The sequence below is a fragment of the Phyllostomus hastatus genome, unplaced genomic scaffold, assembly GCF_019186645.2.
Source record: "Phyllostomus hastatus isolate PE091 unplaced genomic scaffold, TTU_PhHast_1.1 phas_scaffold_345, whole genome shotgun sequence".
NCBI lineage: Eukaryota > Metazoa > Chordata > Mammalia > Chiroptera > Phyllostomidae > Phyllostomus > Phyllostomus hastatus.
This window is the reverse complement of record NW_025334024.1, coordinates 17,368,269-17,390,291: the sequence shown is the minus strand read 5'-3', so window position 1 is coordinate 17,390,291 and position 22,023 is coordinate 17,368,269. Positions and strand designations below refer to the sequence as shown.

At 50.4% G+C, this 22,023-nt stretch overlaps 1 protein-coding gene across 2 annotated transcripts in view; it reads right to left on the bottom strand.

Moving 5' to 3' along the window:
- Positions 1–3,309: 3,309 nt before the first annotated feature.
- GFOD2 (glucose-fructose oxidoreductase domain containing 2) overlaps positions 3,310–22,023 on the bottom strand; it is a 30,215-nt gene continuing 11,501 nt past the window's right edge. The window contains exons 2-3 of one of the 2 annotated variants that reach the window (XM_045819172.1): positions 14,520–14,865; positions 3,310–4,886 (exon numbers count right to left, since the gene is read on the bottom strand). In XM_045819172.1, the coding sequence (XP_045675128.1) occupies positions 3,988–4,886; positions 14,520–14,778 (1,158 nt within the window). In that variant the 5' untranslated portion in view covers positions 14,779–14,865 and the 3' untranslated portion in view covers positions 3,310–3,987. Of the gene's footprint in view, positions 4,887–8,364; positions 8,466–14,519; positions 14,866–22,023 lie in introns of those variants that run through there. The other variant, XM_045819173.1, reaches the window with a different exon arrangement.

The following is a 22,023-nucleotide window of genomic DNA, read 5'->3' as shown; positions in this document are numbered from 1 at the left end:
GGGTTTCTGTGGCATAAAATGCCTTTTTTCCTCCACCTGGCTGGTGCACACAGACCCCCGAGGACTCAGGGTGCCCTGTTTCCGGGCGAGCCCGTGCTGCCCTACATGGTAGTGCCCACACACTGCTGTCCTGTGGTTACTAACTGTCTGCAGGACTAGACTGTGACTTCCCCAGGGACCTTGGTCACCACATCACCACCACCCAGCAGAGGGCCCCCAGGGAAGGCACCTGGATGAGGAGACCAGGATGAGGAGCTGAGGAAGCTACAGAGGGGCAAGTCAGGATCTGAAAAGCTGAAGCTGTCCAAAGACCACGCAGCTGTGTGTGGGACCCCTGGAGGGAGGGCCCGGCAAGGTCACTGAAGGGCATGGGGTGGGCAGGCCCGGATGGAAGCAGAAAGAAGTCGGGCATCACGTGAGGCTGCTCCCTCCTGTGGGGATCGCTTGGAGGCTCACTGGCCCCATGGCCACAGGATGACCAGCCACGGGGTCAGGACGCTTATTCCTTCTCCCCATGCTTTTCCCTGGCTGGTAATCTGACCACCCCAGGACATACTGCCCACAGGGACCACACTGACTGAATTATACCCACAGGGGTGAGCACGGATTCTCCAGGACTTTTCAGAGGTAGAGGGCCCTTCAAGATAACTGAGTCTGACCTCCTCACTTTATGGCTGAGGAGGCAGCAGCGTGGACAGAAATGGCCTTGCAGGAGGCCCCACCCTTTCCTGAGCCCTGCGGATCCGAGGATCCTGCAGCTCTCGGGCTAAGGCCTGACCCCAGAGGGCCAAGCATGTGCTTTCTCTGTGTGGTTTCCAGGGCTGGAGGTGAGGACCAGGCCGGCACTGACAAGGGAGCTCTGTTCCCATCTTCCAACAGGTAATGTAGGAAACAGCAGCCACAGAAGAAAAAAAAACCATCTATGTATCCTGAGGCCCATTAGCTGACAAGCTTGTCTAAGCAGGGTGGGTGACAGCAGCCACAGAAAGGAACAAGCCACACCACCCCTAGGAGATCAGTCTAAGGGGGAAATGCAGAAGCAGCACGGTGCGGAGAGACATGCTACGAAGGGCGGAGGACCCAGTCTGCGGGACCATAGGCGGCAGGGGACTGTTACTATGCTCAGGACAGTGTGACGAAGCAGCCCTCCAGCTGACTCCTGGTGAGCTGGGTGATGTGCCAGGGACAAAGCCTTGCTCGTGTGGAAGATGCCAGCCCCAGGCAGGAGGGCCACTTGGCATGGCTGGAGCAGAGGCACAGCCATCAGGCCATCGGGCTGGGCGAACCTGGAAGTGGTGAGGAGTGCAGTCAGGGAGGGATCTGGCCTGGCACTGTGCAGGGCTCACCTGGGCAGCAGTGTGGAGGTCAGAATGAGAAATGGGGAGACCGCAGACACTAAGGTGAGGAGACTGCTGTTTCTGTCTGGGTAAGAGGCCTGGATTTGGCTGGGATTGGAAAATAAGCAACAGGTGTTTTGGAAGTTGACTTCTAGTTGCTGTAACAGAGAGGAAGTTGACTGCACTTTCACTGGTTGGAAAAACTTGATTTACTTTGACCCAGAGAAGATCCTGAGGTTTGGGACACAGGTCCTGGGAGGTGATGCTGCCTTTCTCCAGGAGGGGGCAGTGCAGGACAAGCCTGGAACAGTTGCAGGCTCAGTTACCCCTGGGGACTGAGGATAGGCTTCCTTGGCCGCAGGCATGTGGGCCACTTCGGGGCACATCTCTTCCCCGGTACCAACCCAAGAGATACAGGACAGTAAAGATGTCCGAGGGCCTGGACTGTGGGGAGTGCCGGCAGGGGACCTTAGTTACCCTTGGGGTCCTCATGAAAGTAGCTCTGTGCTAAGTCCACTGTAGTCTGCCCCAGGACTTCTGGGAATACATGTCTGCACATGAGGGGGTTTGTTGCAGAGCTCTACAAACCTAAGCGGTGCCACTGTGAGTCAGCCTGAATCGGGCGGAACACACGCAAGCGCTTTCTCAGTCAATCCCCACATCGAGGACGGGTCTCGACATCCTAGTAACACACAGAGGGACTGACCTGGAGCCGAGCTGATGGGCCAGAGGAGGCAGCGGGCAGCTTCCTGAACTCTACCAGCATCCTGACCAGTGGGGCTTTCTTTGCCGTCTGCCTCCCGGTTCAGGCCAGGCTGAGATTCTTGCTGCAGGGAGGACGCACTGACCTGGATGGGGAACCAAGCGAGGAGGGGCAGTGTCTGCGCACTTGGAGTCTGCGGAGCCACAAGTGCTGGGGAGAGAGTAGTTCAGGGTCAGGCTCCGCAGTCAAATGACCCTGACCAGGCTCCGGACTGCGTCACTTACGACCTACAGGAGGGAAGTAACTTGGTTCCTCTCTGCCTCAGTTTTCCGATCTGAACAGGGCAGTGTTAATACTAGTACCTCACAGAGTGGTTTGGATATTACATAATACACATGATACACATAAAACGTCTACTCCAGGGGGCCCAGCGGGCAAAAAGCTCGCTCTAACACCAGTCATTGTTATGTTACCTCACGAAGGCAAAGCATGAAACCAGGATAGTGTGGGAACACTGGCCTGGTGACGTTCATAAGGGGTGCCAAGAGGCAGAGGGAGCCCTCCACGAGTCTTTGTCTTCCTGGCAAGGCGCACAGGGCAGGGCAGAGAGGGCAGGGCAGAGGGCAGGGCAGAGAAGGGAGAAGTTTGGTTGGGGCTCAATCCTGGCAGGCTGGCAGTGGAACAAAGGGTTGGAACACGTCCTTGCCCGCCACCCTCCCCCTCCCCCCTCTGACCGAGGGGCTAAAAGGCTAAATGCATGGCTGAGGACTGGCTGGCTGGGCCAGTCCGTGTTTGGCCATACCCACCCCAAGGGGAAGTGTGTGGGGCCTTCCCCCTCAAGTTCACCCTGTCCAGCCTCCTTGGGGCCACCCCTCACCTTCCCTCTCCCAGGGCTCCCCTGGAGCCAGCTGCACAGTTCTGAGAACAGAACCCCTCCTGGCTTGCAGCCCAGAGAGGCTCCAAACTCTCCCCCTCTCTCCCTGGACCAGCAGGTCTGATGGGCCCCCATCAGGAGGCCTGAGTCCTGTTTTTCGAGGAATGACTTTTCTTTGGAGGGCTCCTGGGGTCTGGTGCCGAGGGAGGAAGCTGGACGCTGAGGGTGGGTGGTGGCGGGAGCCTGTGTGGCCCACTGGTGATGGATCCGGGGTCGGAGCTGCTGTGGAGCCACCAGGAAAGGGGAACACATTAACCATCTACAGTGATCAACAAGCCTTTCGTTATTAAAGAAACCTAACGTACCAAAGAGCCAACAACCACGTGCCACCGTGCCCAAGTTTGATTTATTTATTAACATTTATCAGATGTTCCAGAGCGGTCCCTTGTCTCCGCTCTGGCAAATTGGGGGCCCTCTGCTCTAGTCAACAGCCCCCCGAGACCCTCCTACTGGAGAACCCATCCTCCCTGCTGGAGAAGGGGAAGCCCAGAGGCCGGAAGGGCCTGGTCGCATGGGAGGGAGGGCAGGTGCAGCTCCTTGAGGCTCGGTGACTGGTCATCCTCCCCGCTCCTGAGATGCCCTGGGCCCACGCGGGGTGTGGACACGGCTTCTCGCCGTTTCTCCCCAGGCCTGAGCAATCAGCCAAACCGGCTCCTCACTGTGCTTTCTCATCCAGTCAGGACCACGACAGGCTGAAGAGGCCCCTAGTCAAGCTTCTGCTGGCCCTGCTCACTGGTATTAACGACACAGAGACCTGGTGGCAGCTCTGCCTCTCACTCCTCGTGCTGGGCCACTCGGCCGCGGCCACGGGAACGTCACTGCCCTGCAGGCCTGAGGAGGGAGTGCGTGCTGGAGGGGGCATTTTCCCCGGGCCACCTTGGGCTCCACCTGGACCCTGCCCAAGCTGACTTGTTAAATAAGAGACACTGTCTACGCTCTAGCCAAGACCTCCCACCTTGCTCCTGGCCCCTCCCTGGCCGCTCCGCCCCACGGCAGGGAGCCCACGTGCAGGCTCACAGGTTATTCCGCTGGAGCGCCTCGCACAGGTTCTGGTTGGCATCGGGTTCCTCCGTCAGCACCTCCACAGCTTCCCACTCCCCGGATCGGCTAGACCTTTTGATGGCGTCCACCACGCTCTGCATATACAACCCATCCTCGAATGAGGCGGCCATGGAGACGGGTGTGTGGTCCCATGTGCGGCGGTCCCCCTGCCCCTGGAAGGACTGGCGCAGGGCCTGCACCATGTAGACCATGCCCTTCAGGTAGAGCAGCGGGACATCCCGGGGCCCTTGCTCAGGCAGCCCTGTGTCCACAGCCAATGAGTCCCTCAGGAGCAGCTCCTCCTGGGGGGCAGAGTTCTTCTGCCCATAGAGGTCCGCTCCCCGGGCAACAAGGCGGCCGGCAGAGCCTACTACCATGACCTCGTGCACAAAAGCACCCGGCATGTTGAAGTTGAGCGTTACCGTGCTGCACACCCCCCCGCCCATGAGCATCTGGAAGAAGCAGAAGTCATCGCTGGTGACGTGCCGGATGCCACGGATGGCTGCATTCTGCCTCACAAAGGTCTTGAGGAGCCCATGGACCTTCTCGGCCCTCCGGCCAGTCAGGTGGGTCAGCAGGTCGACGATGTAGGTGCCCATGGTGTGCAGGCCCCCGCCGCCCATGAGCTCGTCACAGATCCAGCCGTAGTTGGGGCTGAGCAGGCTGCCTGAGTAGATGCGGGCGTCGCAGATCATCACCGCACCCACGTAGTGCTCGGCGATCAGCTGCTTCATGCGCACGAAGGCAGGCAGGAAGCGCAGCACGTTCCCCACCAAGCTCATCAGCTGTGGGTAGTAGCGCGAGGCTGTCACCATCCGGAAGGCGTCCACCGAGGTTGCTGCCTTCTCACAAACCACATTCTTCCCGATACCTGAGGATAAAACACAACAGGAAATGTCAAAGTCCCAAGGCCTTTACACTGGGAAAACACACTGTGTCTCTGGAAGGCAGACAGACGCAGGAAAGCCTCCTGTGAGACCGGATGGTGGCCTGGGACAAGAGGAAAGGTGGCTCCAGCTTGGATAACAATGGTACCTGGAGACTGGGGCTGTAGAGGTACAGGCTGGAAAAAGAAGAGTAAGTTCTTGCGGGAAAGTGAAAGGAGCAGAGGCAGAAAGCACAGCCCAGGAGTGGAGACTAGAGGTGGTATGATGATAACTTTATGTGTCTACCTGGCTAGGCTATGGTGTCCATCACATACCTCTAGACACTGCTGGGAAGGAGTTTTTTTAGATGTGACTGACATTCAAACCAGCAGACTTTGACTAGAGTAGATTACCCTCTGTGGTGTGGGTGGGTCTCACCCAATCGGTGGAAGGACTCAAGAACGCTCCCTGAAGACGAAGGAATTCTGCCTCCAGACTGCCGTCAGACTCGAGTCTGCAACATCTACTCTCACTGGAATTGTAATACCGTTGTTCTGCCCTGTGGGTTTCAGATTTGTCACCTCCTACAATCACATGAGCCCATTTCTTAAAATAAGTCTCTCTACATCCATCCTACTGGTTCTACCTCTTTGGAGAACACTGCCTGACACAAGTGGTCTGGAGAGGCAGACATGCTTCTCAGACATGCCCGTGTGCCGCTATGCATTTATTAGGTCACCAGCTTGGGCCAAGGGAATCTATGTTCTGGAGGATGGACACGGCACCCTCAGGCACACCTGCAGAAAGGGCTCTCGGGCTCCCTGCAGACTAGACTGTTCTTTGGACACCTTGGATCGGTAAGTTAGTGCAGTCACAAGGCCAGAACGTACCTGGCCCCAATGGGCGGGGAAAGGGAGTGAAAACATCCTTTCTGCCCTCACACCCATTCTGAGTCCACTGCAGCTGGAAGGCACGGAGTAAAACAAAGCTAGACAAAACCCGATGAGAGAGTCTGAGGACTGAGCAGCTTACTTCCATATGAGGGAATGGAGAAGATCAACATTCCTCCATGTTTCAAAAAGAAAGTTTATGAGGGTATGAGCAGCCATAAGCCACCAACACCTGAGGCACTCCTGTGAGCTTGGGGTGGTTCAATTAGAAAGTAGTCCTATGCTAATACCCTCCAATAAAAAAAAGCTTACAAAGCCCAAGAAGTGGTATGGACTAGACACACACACAGGTACAGATGGCAGGACCAGAGAGGCCTTCACAGGGGAGTGATGTTCCAGGGAGCACAAGGGGGAAAGGCCATCAGACACAGGGAACTGCATGTGCAAAGGCACTGAGGTAGGAAAGGCTGAAGAGCGGAGGTTCCTATAAAGGTCCTGCGTGCACTCCAGAAAATGAGCTGGAGGGGTTACACAGGGGCTACAAGTGACGTGGGATATTAGATAGTTGGCAGACATTCAAGGTGAAGAAGTGGCAAGTTTGGGGTAGAATCCAAAACTGAGCTCTTGATACTCCCCTCCCCAGGTCCTCCCTAGCTCAGTGACAACTCCATTCACCCAGTTTCTCAAGCCAAATCCACCAGCAGCATCTCTCACATCCCACTTCCTACCATCAGCACATCCTGCCCGCTCAGCCTTCACGCTGCGTGCGGAATCTGACCAGTTCGCACCGCCCCACTGCCACCTTCCTCACTCAGGCACCCCTGTTTCTGCCTGGGTTGTTTCAATGGCCCCCCTCTATTTTTTCTCAACAAAGCAGCCTGGGCAATACTCTTAAAACTTAAGATGGTATAAAGGACACATGGACAAAAACTAGGGTGGGAGATAGAAAGGGGAGGGGGGTGGGGAGGGATGGGTGGGTGGGCTGGGATGGGAGTAAAGGACAGAAAACTGTACTTGAAAAGAGAAAATTAAAAAAAAAGAAAGTCTAAGAAAAAAGTTATTAAAATTAATGAAGAAATTTAGTAAGGTTAGTTGAATACAAAGCAAATACATTGGGTTAGCCAAAAGTCTGTATGATTTTTTTCCATAAAATAAAAGACATTTTTTCATTAAAATAAAGGTCCTAGCAGATCAATTTTTAAACACACACACACACACACACACACACAACCTTAAGATGGATCAGATCGTGCCCCTGCTTTGCACGAACCCCTCTGAATCAGCCAAAGTCCTTATAGTGGCCTATGCACAAGGCCGCATATGGCCTCTCCACCCCTCCAAAATTTACTTTTTGATCTCTCTGCCTACTGTGGTCCCTCCCCTGCTCATACTGCTCTAGCCACTGAATGCGAGACGGGGGATGCAGCGCACAAAGGCCTGGCGGGTGCGGAGAGGCGATGATCGCTAAACAACAGACAGGCAGGGCCAGGCCTATCGACTGGTCGGCTCCCAGCATCTTGGGCTAGACTACCACGTGTGCTTAGTCTCCTTGTTGAAGACCATCTTGAACAACGTGCACATTCAGGTTTCTACCCTCAAGGCCCTGCAAGCTCCACCCTCACACTGCACAGGCATTTCCTGGATGGAGGGGCAGGTGCCCAGCATGGAAGCCTGCATTGCAAAGCAGCCAGGTTAAGACCGTGCCTTCTTTGGGTATGTGCATCCCCAACAACCCTGGTGTGCATTCCCTTGGTCCCCTGAAAACTTCCCAAGTGCCTTCAGGTGGGGTAATGACTGGAACCCAGATATTTCTGGTGGCCCAGTGCAGGGTGCAGCTTCCCCTGACTCCATTCCAACAGGCTCAGGAGGGGGAAGTGGCTGGCCACTTTGCTAGAAACAACGGCAACTACAGGCCATACAACCTGCAATAAAAAAATAAGAGAACTTTATACAGATGACTGCTGTCCCACACAGACAGCTGACCACCTCGGAAAGGCCATTCATTGGTGCTGGACTCAAGCTTTGGGGCCAGTCATTTCTGTTCAAATGCTGGTTCTTTTGCTTCACTGCTAAATAGCCTGAAAAATTTCTGAACCTCTCGGGGCCTCAGTTTACTACCCTGCACTGTAAAATGAGAGGCATATCCACCTTGAAGAGCAGAGGAGAAGACATCAAATGAGACAGTAAGTGTGACATGCCTGCCCCAGCACAGCTGTCAATGGTGTATTCTGCGGCCATCACCATGGGAGAGGAGACCCAGCAGATGTCCTAAATGCAGAAGGGCCCACAGTGACGTAAAATTTAAGACTCACATGGGAGCTACATTTTCCAGGCCAATAATTTTGGTGTTCAGTATTTTGGAAGTTTTATTTTTTAAAAAAGAGGTTTTAAAATCAAAGTGAACACAGATGAGTTTCCATATTATATGTGCTGTTCATCAGATAGCCCTCTGGAGGCTCACACCCTAACAAAGCCCACGGGAGGAAATCTGTTGCCTCTGGCCTCTCCCTCCAAGCTCTCCTCACTTCCTGCCCCACCTCCCTGCTACCCCCGACCCTCAAGAACCCCACAGAGCACTGCCATGTGCACTTACGGGGTTCTTAGGCAGGAACTCCCAGCGTTGTGAACCCCAGTGCTGTAGCAAGGAGGAAACACGGAGATGAGTAGCCTGTGACATAATTCAGTCTCTTCCCTCGACAAAACTCTTAAATCTCTCGCTCTTCTCTAGATAGTAACAAAAGCTTTATAACAGGTGCTGGCAGGACAACAGGAGACTGGCTAGACAAGTGTCACACGCCCCGGGCAGGGGGCCAAGGCGAGAGGAGAGTTCTCACACTGGGGTCTGGCAGGAGGGGCCCTGCAGGGAATGTCACCCGGCTGCTATCACTGTCCGCTCTGGGAGGTCTCCAGTGCTTCTTCACACTGGTGGGACTTCAGGGTGAGGACTGGGGAGTCACAGCACAGGGTGAGGGTTTGGCCACTGGGCGGTACAGCACGTACGGTGAACCAGGAAAGTAATGAGGGGATCAGGTCCTCAGACACAAACACCCCACCTGTGGGCTGTAGATCTGGCCAAACCAGAGGCTTCCTGCTGTGACCACTCACTCTGGCAGCTGGGTGAGCACTGCAGTGTGGGGAGAACGGGTGGGCTGGGAGGAAGAGGACTTTTGTGGCTGCTGAGAGTTTGGAGGCGGAAAAACTAGGACGAGTAATCTCTGTTTCACGCCAGAAGAGGGCAGGAAAGGGGGAGACACCTCCCTTCCTGAGCCTGAACAACAGGAGATTTTGAACTCAGGACCCAGCAGTACTATCCGTGTGGGAGCTAAAGGCCATTTTGAGTTAAATGCAGGCCAGCTATATGGGGTCTTTACCTGTAGGAAGACTGGGATTGCCTCGGAAGACTTAAGTTTATCTAGCTGTCCTGCCAGGAAGTCAGAGGAGAGATCAGCGGAGCTGAGAACTGCCTTCTGTCTCCAGGGAACAGGGAACGCACGGGTGCTGAGTGCTTCTTAGCTCGGATCTTCCGTGGGGTGAACGGTTTCAGGCTACAGGCCTCTTTCCAGCACACACTCCCCGGACTACTCAGGGGTGACGTGCCCTTGAGCACCAAAGGCCCAGAGAAGCTGACTCGACCACCATCTCGTTCCCCGGTAACACACCACAGCTTCACAGCTCTGGGACCACAACACCTGTGTTGCCCTATTTACAGGAGTGGGACTAGGTAAATGATTTCAAATAGCAGGGTAGAGAAGCCACCCAGAAAAAAAGCAGGGAATAAATATATATATTTTTTAAAACAGTAAAGGTTCTGCTACTAGAAAATAAGTTTGAAAACGCCAGAATGATTCACTCTCATTCACGGCCTCCTCTCCACCCTTTCCCGGGTCTCAGGCCCCTGCTGGCTCCCTGGGTCACATCAGCCGACCGGGCTTGCAGGGGCAGAACTTGTGAACGTCTTCATTCATCCAGTGTGCTGGGCCCTGTGTCAAACGCTGGGGACACGACATCGGGCATGATCTCTACCTTCAGAAAACTTCACATTGAGTGGGACAGCCAGCCAGTGATTAAATTATAATATAAATACACACAGAACTTCACCTGTGATAAATGCCAGGGATAGGCTATAAATAACACTATGAAAGCAGACAGCAGGAACCTGGCCTGGACTGGGGGTCAGGGAAGGCATCTCAAGGGACTGGTGTTCTTGGGATTGAATTATCTAGGTCAGGCTGCTTGAGGGACGATCTCGTTATCTCAACAGCCCATGGGGAAAGAGCTGGCAAACTTGGTGTTTTTCTAATGAAGCGCGTAAGTGCCAAGAACTGGGGACAGAAACTCACCTTTTAGCGACTGAGTTCAGAAAACATTCAGCTGTGACAAAGATGTTAGGGCACTTGGAACGTTAAACTGTATTTTTCTGAGCTGAGAAATAAAACGTATTAGGCTCCCTCCCTCTCCTTTAAGGAATTTATGGGAAAGACTTAAAGATAAAATTGGAAGTGGAAGAAATTTTTTGAAAAAGAGAAAGAAACAAAGGTCAAACAAAAGCAGAAAATAAGATGCCACAGAAAGAGTTGTGAAATGAAAAGAGCACCTCTGAAGGATAAGCCCGCGAGTTCATTTTAGGAAAAACTAATGAGAATGAGGGCAAGAAACAATCCTTATAGCCTCAGAAGTCAGGTAAAATGTAATGATCTAATGAACTGAGGAAAATGCAATTTTGCCCACAGCATTAAGACTTAACGAGAAGTAAACTTACTATTCCTGAGCCTCGGCTTCGGTAACTGCAAACGAAGGCACCGGGTTTGGGTCGGTGGCCCCCAGTCCCCGGTGTGCACCAGGATCACCCGGAGGGACCGTTCAGACCAACTGTGAGGCCTGACCCCAGATTGAGAAGGTCTAGAAATGGGCCTGAGACTCTGAATTTGTACCACGTCCCCCGGTCACACTGATGCTGTTGGCTCAGGGGCCACATTCTGAGAGCCGCTGGACTAGAGACTCTCTCCACAGCCCCGCATGAGTGTGAATTCTAGAAGAAGAAACACAGTACCGCAAGTGCTATGGAAAGTTTCAGCAGAATCAGTCTCCTAAATGACACGTCCTCACAGGTGCAAATCTCTGTCGGTGCCGCACGCCCCACATGCTTCGCGGTCTCCAAACTTCCCTTTTGTGATGGTTAGCACAGCATGGTACCAGAGGACCCGCAACTACATAGAGGCTTTAGGTGACTGGATAAACTTCTCATGGGCTCAAGGTCTGGAAGAGCTAATCGAAAATTAGAGTACTTCTCAAAAGCTATAGAGCTAAATAATTATGGGGTTTTTTTTTAGCTCTAAAAATACTGAGAATCTAGCCATGGTTGGTGTGGCTTGGCTGGAGTGTCGTTCCCGTACACTGAAACACTGTGGGTTTGACTCCTCGGGGCACACGCCTAAGTTGGGGGTTCAACCCCCAGTCGGGGAGTCTATTGGGGAGGGAAGGGGCAACCAATGTTTCTGTTATAGCAATGTTTCCCTTTTTCTCTATTTTTTTTAAAGGAAGCAGGATTTTTTAAAAGATTCTATTTATTTATTTTTAGAGAGAAGGGAAGGTAGGGAGAAGGAGAAGAGGAGAAACATAGATGTGAGAGAGAAACATCGGTAGGTTGCCTCTCACAGGCACCCCACCTGGGGACCGGGCCCACAACCCAGGCATGTGCCCTGACTGGGAATTGAATCAGAGACCTTTCACTTTACAGAGGGTTGCCCAACTGAGACACACAGGTTAGGGTGCTTCCCCGCCTCTCTAAAAGCAATGAAAAAATAAGCCCTGGCTGGTGTAGCTCCATGGACTGAGTTCGGGGTGGGACCAAAAGGGTTGCCAGTTCCATTCGCAGTCAGGGCACATGCCTGGGTTGTGGGCCAGGTCCCCCATACGGGGTGTGCAAGAGGCAACTACACATTGATATTTCTCCCCTTCTCTCTAAAAATGAATAAATAAAAAAAATAATAAAAAAGATTGAGTATATAATGTCTAAAGCTTAGACACAGCCCCCAATGACAGGAAAAAAATAAAAAGAGAGACCTAGGTAGGAAAAACATAGAAAAATATACTCTCATGCACATCTAAGTCACGCATGGGAATCCACAGCAGGGTGGAAGGGCAGCAAGGGGCTCCAGGGTCATTGACTCTAAAGACTTACATATGCTGTATGGGAAAGGCTGGCTTCCCTCGTAACGTGAGGCTTTCCTGGGTGTCTGTCTTGGTCAGCACTTGGAGGCAGTCATGTGCAACGCTGGAAAGGCTGAGTGACACCCCTGCTCACCCCCATTTCACAGGGGCCCACGGAGGTTGAGAGGGGCAGAAACAAGGCCAGAAATGGGGTCTGACGTCAAGTCAGTTTGGTGTTCTGTGTGGAGCAGTTTGTACACTCACACCCAGCCCTCTGGGAAAACCAGGAGTTCTGGCTTCTCCCATATGTGCTAAAGTCAAGTCAGAATTCTCACTAAAAAAAGTGAAAGCACTCAGGGAGTGAATTTCATGGTCACACAGTCTCAGTGACTCCTCTGGGGACGGAGGGGCAGTGCCTGAGGGCAGGTCAAGCTGACACGAGCTCTCCCAGGCCCAGCATCCCCTGGGACCACATGCCACCAAGGACGCCCATCCTCGCCCTCCTCCTCCTGACAACAGACTGTGGAGGGAAGGTTGAAGGCCTTGCCCCATCAAGGGCTGGGATACAAGACCCCAGAAGTTTCTGACATCCCTGTACTTCCTGTTTAATTTCTTTATTCATTGGTTTAGAGAGAGAGGGAGGAAGGGATGGATAAATAGAGAGAAACATCGATCTGCTGTTCCACTTAGGTATGCATTCACTGGTCGGTTCTCGTGTGTGCCCTGACCAAGGATGGAACCTGCAACTTTGGTGTACTGGGACGACGCTGTAACCGACGGAGGAACCCAGCTAGGGCTGTACTTCCTGTGTATAGTACATGGCCCAAAGTCCAGCACATTCCCATACCAGGAACCTGAACACAGCGGGCTTGTGGCCAAAGAACCTGGGTTTCCCCTTCTTCCTATACAGCCTGGAAATGGTTTCTGTGGGGACCCTAAAATTCAAGAAGACTGAAAGCCTCTGGACATACCTGATCTCACTGACAAGAAATGGCCAAATGTCAGGTGACCGTGGTAGCTTGATTCCTCTTGAGCCAGCCCTCTGTTAAAGTGTTGACCTAGGCCTACTTCGGAACTCAATCTGGGAGCCACTATTTGCCCTCCTAAGAATCCAGAGCCAATGAACAGCTCTGGCGTCACACATCCCCAGAGAGAAAGAGAGAGCTCTCTGGAGAAGAACGCTCAAAAACTAGCCACCTATAATTTTTGGTCAAACCTTACATGACCCGAATGAACAACCAGAGACTCATGTTCTTGCTCACTTCTATGAACATTTATCCTTCCCCACCCATTGGGCCGAAAGTGACAAGACACTCTCTTATCTTCAGAACAAGAAAGAGCCCTGGATGGTGTGGCTCAGTGGATTGAGTGCTGGCCTGAGAACCCAAGGGTCGCCAGTTCGATTCCTAGCCAGGGCACAGGCCTGGGTTGCGGGCCAGGTCCCCAGTGGGAGGGTGTGTGAGAGGCAGACGCACAATGATGTTTCTTTCTGTCTCTTTCTCCCTTCTTTTCTCTAAAAATAAATAAATAAAATCTTAAAAAAGAAAAAAGAACAAGAAAGAAACAAAGAGTAGAGCCTTGGTGGTGGCCAGGAGGCCTGGTGGTCAGCTTGGACTCAGGGGCCTCCAGCTGCATTTGAAAGACACATGGCTCCTATCGACTTAAACACCCAATTGTTTTGTCAATTAATTACATGCTACCTGAACTGTTACTTAAGTCTTTTCTCGTTTACTTTGTAATGTGTTATTTCTAGGCTCTTCGATTCCACTGTGGAACTGGAAGGCGAGGAGAGCTCTCCGGTGCAACGCTGCCCTGAGTGTCCAGAACGACATCGGGGCAGGGCCTGGAACACACGAGGCACTGAAACAAAACGGCCGGGTGAGTGTTCACTGATCCGTTTTCCTATTAAATTAGCTTCTGGTTTATGTAAAGCAAAGAGAAGAATTTTTCTACAAGTGACAGGAAAGAGAAGCCTAACAGGAACTGCAGGAAACCGGCTTAGTGAGCTACGCCCAGCCAGGGGCAGGAGGCTGCCCGGGCAACCGCTCCCCGAGGCAGCCCAGCCGTGAGTGGGCTGTCCCGTGGGTCCTGTCGGGGGAGCCTGCCAGGGAAGCCCGGTGCTGACGGAGAGCCTTCCTGCCCTCTGGCACGCAGGGTGTGTGCTCAAGCGAGTCAGGGCCTGACAAAACAAGGGAAATGGCACCCTTGCTACACCCCCCTCCCCTTTCTGTGCTGATGCATGCCACAGAAATGGAAGAACAGATCTGTCGATCACAACCGATTTCCCAGTGTCCGGGTCTTTGAACTCTGACTTCAGAGAGGCAAACTTTTTACATTGCCTAAAGTGTAATAAACCCTAGTCCCCGTGACAGGCCAACTCTTAAAGCATCTGCTTACTCTTTGCTTGAGATTTACTTATGGGGGGAGGGGAAGGTGGTCTTCCCCAGCCACTATAGCATTTGCCCCCACAGCGGCAGGACTGCCCGGCGTGCGCTGCCCAGCACTGCCGCAGAGTGCCAGCACCTGCAGGCTCAAGGCCAAGAAGGACAGCCCAGAGAGAGGCACAGGCTGCCCATGCTACGGCCTGACCGTCCGTACCTAGAGCCTTCACAGATATCTGCCGGGTGAGCGGAGGGGGGATGTTGATGCACACCAGGTCCACGTCCTGATGCAGCAAGACGTCATCGGTCCGGCTGGTGTAGAAGGCGATGTTCATCTCCTCGGCAAGCTGTTTCGCCTCTTCCTCCGTCTTCCCCCACAGGGCCTCCACGGTGAACCCTTCTGCCCTCAGCAGTGGCACCAGAACCCGGGCGGAGCTGCCAGTCCCAAACACGCCCACTCCCGGGAGCATCTTCATGCCGGCTTCTCTGTTCACCAGCTCATCTCCTCACCGGAGCCTCCAACGTGAACATGACCGTCCCACAGTCCTGGTCAAACATGGCTCCTGGAACAGCAAGCAGTACACTGGCTGTTAGCAGAGGGCACACGCGGGTGACGTTTTCTGGCTTGTGCGGAAGCCACAAGTTCTCTGCCCCAAAGCACAAATGAAACCCTGCTGTGAGACGAAAAGCTGCAGAACCTTCTCCCAGAGAGACCTGCGGATATTAGCAATATCCGTCTCCTGGAAAATGAAAACAACGAGTAAAGCTGGGTTCAAAGAAATCCCCGTTCTGTCGCTCCATTTTCTGTGTGACTCCACTCGACACATCCTACTTTCGGGGACTTAAGGGTAAAAGTTCATGATTCTACATTGGATTACAAAAAAAACAAAAAGAGCAGGAAAACAAAAACCAGTTAAAGACTGAAGAGAACTACCTAGGTGTTATACAGATTATAATTTAAAAATGTATGTTAGCAAGAATAGGAAAATGTTCACTAGAAACAAAAGATAAAAATTTTTTTCAACTACCTAACTGGCCACAACAAAAGCAACAGTGAACCACTATGAAATAGTGGTTTTATGTATTTTTATATAGTTATTTACACCAACATGGAATATGGTAGTGAAAACTGGGAAACGATCTAGATGTTTGGTAACAGTGATGGGTCTGATAGGTAACACTACGGTGCCGCTGGAAACCATGCCGCAGAAAAGGTGGCCCTGGGTGACCTGGAAGACATCACCACATGCTTGTTAAAAGTGAGAAAACAGTGGGGAGGTGGGTGGTGGAGGCAGAAGGGGGTATAAGGCGGATAAATGGTGATGGAAAAAAACATAATAAAAAATAAACTCAGAAAATGATGGTGAAAATGGGAAAAAATGGGAAAAACAAAACAATATGTGAGGTGTGATCAATTTTTTAAAAAAGTATAGGCGACATATATGCAAAACATACATTGACATGAGAATACACAAGGACATTAATAACATGTCTATAAATATATTACAAACCTAACAACAGAAGGACCAGAATACACCTGAAGTTCATGATCACTCAAGCCGATGGGACTCGGGATGTTTCTAGTTTTTGAACATTGCCAAGTTTTCTACAATGGATATGTTTACCTATTTTTCCTGATCACAAGGGTTATGCAGTGAAATAGAGAATTAAGCCGAAGAAAACTCTCCTCAGACACCAAGACGAACTTCGGGTGTGCCCAGGGAACCAGGCTTCTCCGCCAGCTGAACCAGGGGTCCCCGCTCTGGCTGTGTGCTAGGGCCACCGGCGAGCCCAGACCCACTGAATCAAACCGCGGGGTGAGGCTGGGTCACCATTGCTTTCATTGTCTGTATTATTATTATTTCTGTGTGTGGTAAAATACACAGAACACTTACCATCTTAACCCAGAAGTGGAACTGCTGGATCATATGGTAAATCAGCTTTTAACTTTTTGAGGAACCACCATACTGTTTTCCACAGGGGTTGTACCATTTTAAATAATAATTTTATTAACACTTTACAATCCTTTACTCCACCAATTATCTTTTAAAAATCTGACTATTTCTGATCTTGGTCACTGCAAGTCCAATTTTTTTTTAAAGATTTATTTATTTTTAGAGAGAGGGCAAGGGAGGGAGAGAGAGGGAGAGAAACATTGATATGAGAGAAACACTGATGGGTTGCCTCTCACACGCCCCCAATGGGGACCTGGCCGCTAACCTAGGCATGTGCTCCGACTGGGAATCGAATTGGTGATCTTCCAGTTGGTGATGCCCAACTCACTGAGTTCCAGCCTGCGGACCAAAGGATCACTGGTTTGATTCCCAGTCAGGGCACATGCCTGGGTTGCAGGCCAGGTCCCCAGGTGGAGGGGCATGAGACAGGCAACCACACATTGATGTTTCTTTCCCTGTCTTTCTCCCTCTCTTCCCCTATCTCCAAAGATAAATAAAATCTTTTAAAAAAAGTTTTATCCAAATGTATGATTTTGCTGTTCTACTTTTATCCACATAACATTGCTTCACCTACATCTATCTCCTCACATTTCAGAGTCAACCTACTTGTCAGTTCCATGGAGACATGGCACTCTTGTTGTAAATGCATCACGATTAACTGAGTATGTCATTCCCAACTGTGAGCCCTAGAGCTGTATATACTTTTCATCGCTTCCTCCTCATCTATGACATCCCCCTACCTTTCTGGTCCTTTTGGAGTGCCACTTTTGGGCTCCCCTGTTCTTGCCCCGGCTCCTTCAATGCTGAGGTTCTTGAGGTTCTGTCAGAGGCACCCTCTTTTCTCATCCCACATGCTCTCTACTGCTCAGATCCAAGGCTTTAGTTGGTATACTGGTGACTTTCAAATCTGCAGCACGAGCCTGGCTTTCTTTCCAGAGCTTCACACCAATGTATTCTACTCCTGAATACACACAGGTGTTCTACACGCCCCACAAAACCCACAGGACCTATTCTGAACAGCAGTGGTACCGTGAGACGGCAAGAGCACATGCAGTGAAGTCACTGGAGATACTGGGTTCAAATCCTGGCTTCACCACTTCTTAGCTAAATGCAACTCTTTTCATGGGTAAAACAGGTCTAATGCTATACAGCTCCCAGGGTCTTTCGAAGACTAAATGAAGTCCAGCTTTAAATTAGTAGTAAAGTATCTGGTACATATAGTCAGCATTCAATAAATATTATAAACCTTCCTTCAAACAATTCCTTCCTATATTCTCTCATGGAATGAATGTCATCATCGTCAACCAAGAAAGCCAGCCAGCATCCGCAACCTCCTCTATTCCTCACCCTACAGGCAACTCAACATCGAGTCTGGTTGATCCTAGGTCCTTATTATCTCTCAAGTCCACCCCTTCTTTGTCATCCTTTCTGCTCCCAGCACCACTCACCTGAACAACTGCAACTTGATCTCTCTGGCTTCCACGATTTCCTTCCTTCATCCGTTCCTCATGTTGCACACAGATCGTTCTGAAACGCTAATAGGTTCTCATCACTCCCTTCCATTTTAAACCCCTCAGTGACTTCCCATTGGACTCAGTATGACTTACAAGGCCTGGCAGGACCCACAAACCCCAAGGTTAAGTCTGGCTGTGTGCAGGCACTCTCAAGGGTTATCTTCCCAAGCGATGAGTTTCCAAAACACAGAGATAACCCAGTAAAAGAATGCCCTGTGAACCAGTTAGAAGTTGGGAATACAGTTACCCGAAATGACAACAATGGCTTTCAGAGTAAGTGGTGATGAGTGGGTTTTATTTTTTCTGGGAGAATTAAATACGTAGTATGGAACCGTTGTTTACTGAGATTCTTCCAGATCATATTAACACCAGATCCTCTTACAAAAACTTGTACACAAATGCTCACAGAATTACTCATAACAGCCCAAAAGTGGAACACCCAAATGCCCATCAACTGCTAAAAGGATAAACAAAATGAGGTATATCCATATAATGTAGTATTATTCAGCCACAAAAAGTAATGGAAGTACTGCTACAAACTACAATATGGACAAACCTTGAAAACATCACGCTAAGCAAAAGAAGTTAAACACAGAAGGCCATAGAGTGTATGATTCTGTTTGTATAAAGTTTTCACAAAAGGGAAATCCATGGAGACAGCAGACCAGTGACAGGGGATGAGGGAGGGAGAAACTGGGAGACACTGGGACCTGACTTTATTCTTCCGCTTGTGGTTATTCAGTTGTTCTAGCACCATTTACTGAAGAGACTATTTCTTCCTCTGGAATGACGTTGGCACCTTTGTTGAAAATCAACTGACCATAAATATATAGGTTTATTTGTAGACTCTCAATTTTACTTCATTGATCTGTACGTCTAGCCGTATGCCAGTACCACCCTTAGCTACATTAGCTTTTTTAAAAAAAGACTTTCTTCCTTTTTGGAGAGAGGGAAAGTGAAGGAGAAAGAGAGAGAAACATCAACGTGTGGTTGCCTCTCACTCGCATGCCTTACTGGGCACATGGCCCGCAACCTGGGCATGGGCCCTGACTGGGAAAGGAACCAGAGACCCTTTGGTTTGCAGGCCGGCACTCAATCCACTGAGCCACACCAGCCGGGGCTAAATTACTTTAGCTTTATAGTAGGTTCTGAAATCACAGCAAGTGTGAGTCTTCCAACTTTGGTCCTTTTGGCTATATTGTTTTGGCTATTCTGAGTCCCTTGTATTTTCCTATGAATTTTAAGATCATTTTGTTAATCTGGGATTTTGATAGAGATTGCTTTGAATCTGTAGATCAACTTGGGTAAAACTGTCATCTTAATATTGAGTTTTCTGATCCATGAGCACAGGGTGTCTTCTTTAATTTCTTCCAATAATGTTTTATAGTTTTTGGAGTATAAATTACACACTTTAACTTATTTTTAAGTATAAATTTTGTTTGATGCTATTGTAAATGGCAGTTTTTTCTTAATTTCATTTTTAGATCCAGCATCTTTTACTTGTAAGGGAGACATAAGTGTACTGTGCAGAGCACATGTCTGTGTTAGGAGCCGTTGTGCCAGTGTAGCCCAGCAGAGCGCCCTGTACTGCTAGATCCTACAGGGAGGACACCTGTGCCTTTGGGAACCACTGAAACAAGCATGGCCTGGGCCTCGTCTAACTCCAGACCCCTGTCGGCTTCCTGCCTCCTCTGGTCTCTACTGCCGGGGCCGTGGAGCTTGGCTCCCCCTGAACTCTGCCCTTGGGTTTTGGCTGAACCACCTTCCTTTTTTTCTGATGGTGACTAATGACTGTGGCCTCAACCACTCCTCCTCCCTCTCTGCTGATAATTTTTCTGCCCCTACAGGCTTCCTTTCTAATTAGAAAACAGGTTAGTCACATACAATTTTCTGTAATTTTCATGTCCTGGATTCCCGTCAGCAACTTTGGTCATTTTCTGCATTTATGGGTTCTTGTGTTTTTATCTCGAGAGTACATTTATTAAAGCTGGGGACAGTGAAACAATGAAGGGCTTGGGACAGAAGAAGCGACAGGAGAGAACCTAGGCGGGGCTGCTCTGGCTCCCTGAGAAGTGAGAGAAAAGGGGGCCTTGGAGACAGGTTCAGGGGGTTAGCCCAGGACGAGCTGCCTCGGCTTATTGCTCCCCTGGTGGCAAGTCTCGTGGGGACCCTTAGAGGTTGGGAGGTGCACACCCATGAGTGGGGAGAAAGGGAGAGGGAAAGGCACAGGTGTGCTCCTGGGAAAGAGAGCACACCTACAAGTCCTTTTTGGTTACTTACAGGTCACAGGTATCCTGGGCGCTGCAGTGCCACATCTGTTGTGCTAGATAAGCAAGATTCTGCTTAAATTTTGTGGGTCATTAATTATCAAAAGCTAAAAGGGCCTGGGAAGTGAGACACAGCCACCACAGCCAAGGATGGCCGTGTCCTCTCTAAATTCACACCCAGGACACACTTCCTCCTCTCCAGCACCTCATTTCTTCATGCTCTAGTCACGTTTGGGTGTATGTTTGCATCTGTGGCTTAAAACAACAGAATGGATTAGAATAAATTTCAATAACCCTTGTTTTATTGACACTGACTCAAAGAGAAGCTTTACCAACACCCATAAAGGGACATCAGCTGGGCTCTGAGGAAGCCAGATGGCATGACGCCGGGCAGGCTGGATAACCAGGTACTTCCTGCTCGAGCAGGCAGAGCTGGTTCTCCTCATTTATTTCTCACCCCTCTTACCCCTAACACTTCCCTACCGCTTGCCCCCAATATCCTTGTATATACCTTTCCTGTGCCTCCAAAGATCCCCATAAATGCAGGCCTAGCTCACATGCATTCCCATCACCACATGCTAGTCGAGAATAAGGTGTAGCAAGTACCTTGGAAGGGCTGGCTATACGTACTTTGACAAGGCTACAGGTGATGGGGAAAGTACCACAGAAGTTAGAGGCATGGAATCTGCAGCCAAACTTGCCTGGGTTCAAGTCCTGGATCCACGGCTCACCAGCCTGGTAACTCCAGGTAAGTTTTTTTTTCTTCTTTTAAAATATTTTATTTATTTTTAGAGAGAGGGGAAGGGAGGGAGAGAGCAAAAGTAACATTGATGTGAAATAGAAACAATGACTGGTTGCCTCTCACATCTGCCCTGACATGGGGCTTAACCCACAACCCAGACATGTGCCAGACATGTTTGGGAATCGAACCAACGACCTTTTGGTTTGCAGGACAATGCCCAACCAACTGAGCCAGACCAATCAGGGATCACATTTCTTAATCATTTCATGCCTCTGTTTTCTCATCTGTAAAATGGAGATAACTCTATCTACCTCTGAGGGGACTTAAGGATTAAATGATTAATATATCTATAAAGCATTTAGAACAGGTCCTGGCCCATGGTAAATCACTTTTAAAGTCTTTAAAAACGATACACATATATGACTGACTTAGATATTTCCCCTTCAAAAGCTGTGCAGGAATATGAAGATAATAAATATTCTGAGCTACCATGTAGCGAGTGATTGGGCCGGGCAGTGTTTACTGGAATGTATAGCACCTCTCTCTAAGTCCATGCAACCCTGTCCCACAGACGAGGGAACAGAAGCTCAGAGTAGCTAGGAACTTGTCCAGGGTCCCGTGGCTGGCTATGAGGACGAAAAAGGGGTTCTGCAGAAAGCAACCTCACAGGGTGATCTGATCCTAACTTCCTACGTGGGTAGCCAGACAACTTCTTCTGTGAAAGGTTTATCTTTACCTTAAGCAAGTCCGCCCATTGTTTCTGTGCATCTAGGTCAACATCTCTCTTCTTCAGAGTAACCATTCTGAAGAGAGCACATGACCTTGTTAACTGTCCTGTAATCCAATCCCTGCCTTGCTTTCTCCCACTTAAAAGTAATCTGCCTCACCTTCCCCTCCTTGACTCTAAAAGCACAGAAGCAGCTGCAAACGGCCCTCCTCTGACAGCAACTTTCTGTCTGTTGAGCTCTTGTTTCCAGGTACATCCTGTTTGGCTCAAATAAAATTTTATTAAAATTCTCCACAGGTCTGGACCTTCTCACATTGATAGCTGTGTGTGAGTGACCTGGCACAGCCAGCTGTGAAACCCTGGGCGGGTTACTCAGCTCTTCTGAGCCCCTGTGAAAACACAGGCTTGTGTCCCAGCTGGTGTGGCTCAGGGGACTGAGCGCCGGCCTGCGAACGAAGGGGTTGCCGGTTTGGTTCCCAGTCGGGGCACATGCCTGGGTTGTGGGCTTGCTCCCCA